The sequence below is a fragment of the Myotis davidii genome, unplaced genomic scaffold, assembly GCF_000327345.1.
Source record: "Myotis davidii unplaced genomic scaffold, ASM32734v1 scaffold130, whole genome shotgun sequence".
Lineage (NCBI taxonomy): Eukaryota > Metazoa > Chordata > Mammalia > Chiroptera > Vespertilionidae > Myotis > Myotis davidii.
Window position 1 is genome coordinate 7255978 of NW_006285040.1, and position 3232 is coordinate 7259209.

Here is a 3232-nt window from a genome sequence, read left to right on the forward strand (position 1 = left end):
GAAGCCCCTCAAAAACGTGTAGGTGAAAATCATCTAGCTACATAAAATAACACATTCATAAGAAATGAATTTGAGAATTATTTTATTAAGAAATGTATCATGTCAATAACAAAACAATATGTACATTTAAAAAGGTGCTTACTGTTCATTTTGACCGATGTCACCCCAATAAATTTAATAAAAAAATAAAGTGCTTATACAATAAATTAAAAATGTATTCCATAAGTTTAAAAATATATATTATTTTAGCTTTAATAAATGTACTTCTTCAAGATCTGCTTGCATATACCACTCTTATCTGTTACATAATTTTTAAAACTTAACTGAAACTATTTTCACAATATCAATATGAAATTCTTTCAAATTTCTCCACTATATGTCCAGCTTTTTGTGTGTACCGTTTTGCTTCTACGTATTTCCTTCTTTTGTAAATTTTTAGTATGAAAGAAATGCCTGCCTTTCAACAGAGGCTCATTTGCTCTTGAGTTCAACTTTTTTTCTTTTTGAAGCGAAAAAGTTCTCCTTCTCCTATACATTTAGATTCTTCTCTTGAGTAAGGCCTAGGTAGTTCCAGCTGAGAATTACTATCACAAAGCCAGTGGCTCAGACATCAATGCTACTGAAGTCTCCCTGACATTTGAGGGGTAGTATCTCCCCCACATTATAAACCAATATTAAACAATAAAAGCTTACAAAAATAAGTTAAGAAACCCTTCTGTAATTAAAAAAATAATTAGTAGTGATCTTTTAAATGTCACAGAATTAACATTCCCTCTACCTAATAAGGATGATATTTTTGTTGCTGTGAAATATGACTTCAATGAAGGTTCACTTTGTTTCTATTAAAGACGCATGAAACGACGCCACAATCCTATTAAGTTTGAGACTATTTTCTGGCATCCTTTTATTGTGTCTTCTCTTTTCTTTCTTTTCTTCATTGCCTGGGCATTATTTTTCTGTGGAATAAGAGAATCAGTAATTAAAATTAATTGTCATTATCTTTAATGGCAGGTTACATTGTCTTCTCTATGCAAACCCATTTCTCAATGTATTCTCCTAACACCTGCTTACTGTCTGGGCCTCTGTGCTTTCTACAGAGGAATTCCCTCCCATTATTCCACCCACTTACTCATGCATCAAGGCCAAGCACCACCTCCTTTGCCAGGCTACTGCTGATTGCTCAGACCTTTCTGTTAGAAACTATTCTAGTGTTTCACAGTGTGTTTAATTTAACTTGGCTCTCACTTAAATGGTTTTTTTTAAATTTATTATTGCATCATGGGTATTCCCCACAGTGCTGAGCAGAATGTTTTATACACAGGACACATTGAATAAGTAAATAAGTGAATAGGTCGATGACTTCATGATCTCCTTGACAAGATCGTAAGTTCCTCTAAAATAGGACATATCTACATCTTCTTTACAGATATAATTCAAAATTCTCCTGCCTTCAGTCCCTTCTACCACTGAGTTGTGCCACAGACACCTGAAGTTTTTTCGGAAGAGAGCCTAAACTTAAAAAAGATTGCAATGATATTTTAGTGTTTTCCTCTATCTAAATTACTCTTGAGTAGTGACCTTGACTGGACCTCCTAGATACACAACATTTGGGTCAAGAAAGATTACCAGGTTATAAGCAAAAATCTTACAATTTAAAATTTGCTAAATCATAAATTTTTAAAAAGTACTCCAGACTCTCCCTTTCTTACTATCCAGAACTTGACCTAGCCTGTTCTCTATGCTCTCCTTATATGGATAAACTTCACTGTGGCCATCAGTAGATTTACTAGTCTCCTTGATAGAAGGCATAGAACCAAACCAGTTTTTCACATGTAGCCAGACTCACCTTATGGTTTCAATCTCCAATCCCTAAAAAAGTGACAGCCTTGGCCACACAGACTACTCAGTGTGCAGACTGATAAAGTCCATTGGTTAATAGACAGCGATCATACATCTCTGCACTTGTTTCTCTTTGTCTTTTTAAAATTTGTCATCCAGAAGATAAATCCTCTGCTTCACTTCCATGCTGAAATAAATTCTTAGTACTAGTTGCATGCCAGGCACCATTCCAAGTGCTTTTACTAATATTGACTCATTTAATCCTTATAAACACTCTATGTGGGTCTGTTAATATGATCCTCATTCTGCAGAAGAAATTGAGCACACAGAGGCTAAGTAATTTATCCAAGTTTTCACTGTTAAAAGTTATGGGGCTAGATTCAAAGTTAGGCAAGACTGTCTCCAGACTTCCCGCTCCTAACTCTCTACTACTGTTTCCATATTTAAAGTTACGCATTCATTCAAATGCATGTGACTGCACATGCAAAAGCCACTATGTAAAGAGGCAGCAATACCACCCAGACAAGCAATTAAGCAAACATAGGGTAAAGCTCTGATGTATGATTTATCATTTTAAGAAAGAACGCACAATTATTAAGTGATAAACCTACGTAATGCTGCTCAAATTGTAGAACGGGCAAAAATTTCATAAGAAGCCCTTCCATACACAGGGACTGTGATTTTGAAGGTCTAGGTTGGGTCCCTGGGAATTGGCATTTTGGCCAATAATGTCCCATGCTCAGGCAGCCAGGTGACATTCTGATGTTGGAGGCTCAACACTCGCCGAACCGTAATTCTGTAAGAAGAATCAGAATCCTAGAAATAAGTGGGTTTCGGTCGAGGTATCAACCTAGGACTAACTGACCATCTACAGCTCTGGCTCATTTGCTCTCCAAAAGATAGAACCTGAATAAAAACCACAGACTTCTGCCCTGCACGAATAGCGCCTCTTTAATTCAAGGTGAGCGCCAAGATTAAAAACAAAACAAAACACACACCAAAAACCGAGAGTGCTTTACGTTGGCTTACCTGCTTTCGGTAGTAGCCTGGGCAAGAGCGTTCGAGCGTAGCTTGCGTTCTGCTGGCTAATTCTTCGGGGAGTGACTTGCAGCCGGGGGTAGGATGCAAGGTAAGGCGCTCGATTTTAGTGAGGCAATCCGGCTGCTCGCCAGCGGCGACGTTCACGAGAAAAGGAGAACACGCCACGGGGTGGGGGGTAGGGGTAGAAAAAAACAAAGAAATAGAGTTGGTAAGAAATGAGTGAAAGGGGGAGCGGGGTCGCAGCCAATGGGACCCGGGTGAGGAGAGGGCTAAAGACCCCACGGAAGGGGAGGAAGGTGGGGGCTCGTGAGGGTAGCAGAAGGCGTGGCAGGAGAGAGGACCTGCGCCGCCG

General features: G+C 38.8%; 1 protein-coding gene across 1 annotated transcript in view; it reads right to left on the minus strand.

Annotated features, from left to right (window-relative positions):
- Positions 1-75: 75 nt before the first annotated feature.
- The window catches only part of TSLP (thymic stromal lymphopoietin), a 6684-nt gene continuing 3527 nt past the window's right edge, over positions 76-3232 (minus strand). The window contains exons 4-5 of the mRNA XM_006755309.2: positions 2869-3231; positions 76-956 (exon numbers count right to left, since the gene is read on the minus strand). Coding sequence (XP_006755372.1) covers positions 843-956; positions 2869-3231 — 477 coding nt within the window. The 3' untranslated portion in view covers positions 76-842. The remainder of the gene's footprint in view (positions 957-2868; position 3232) is intronic.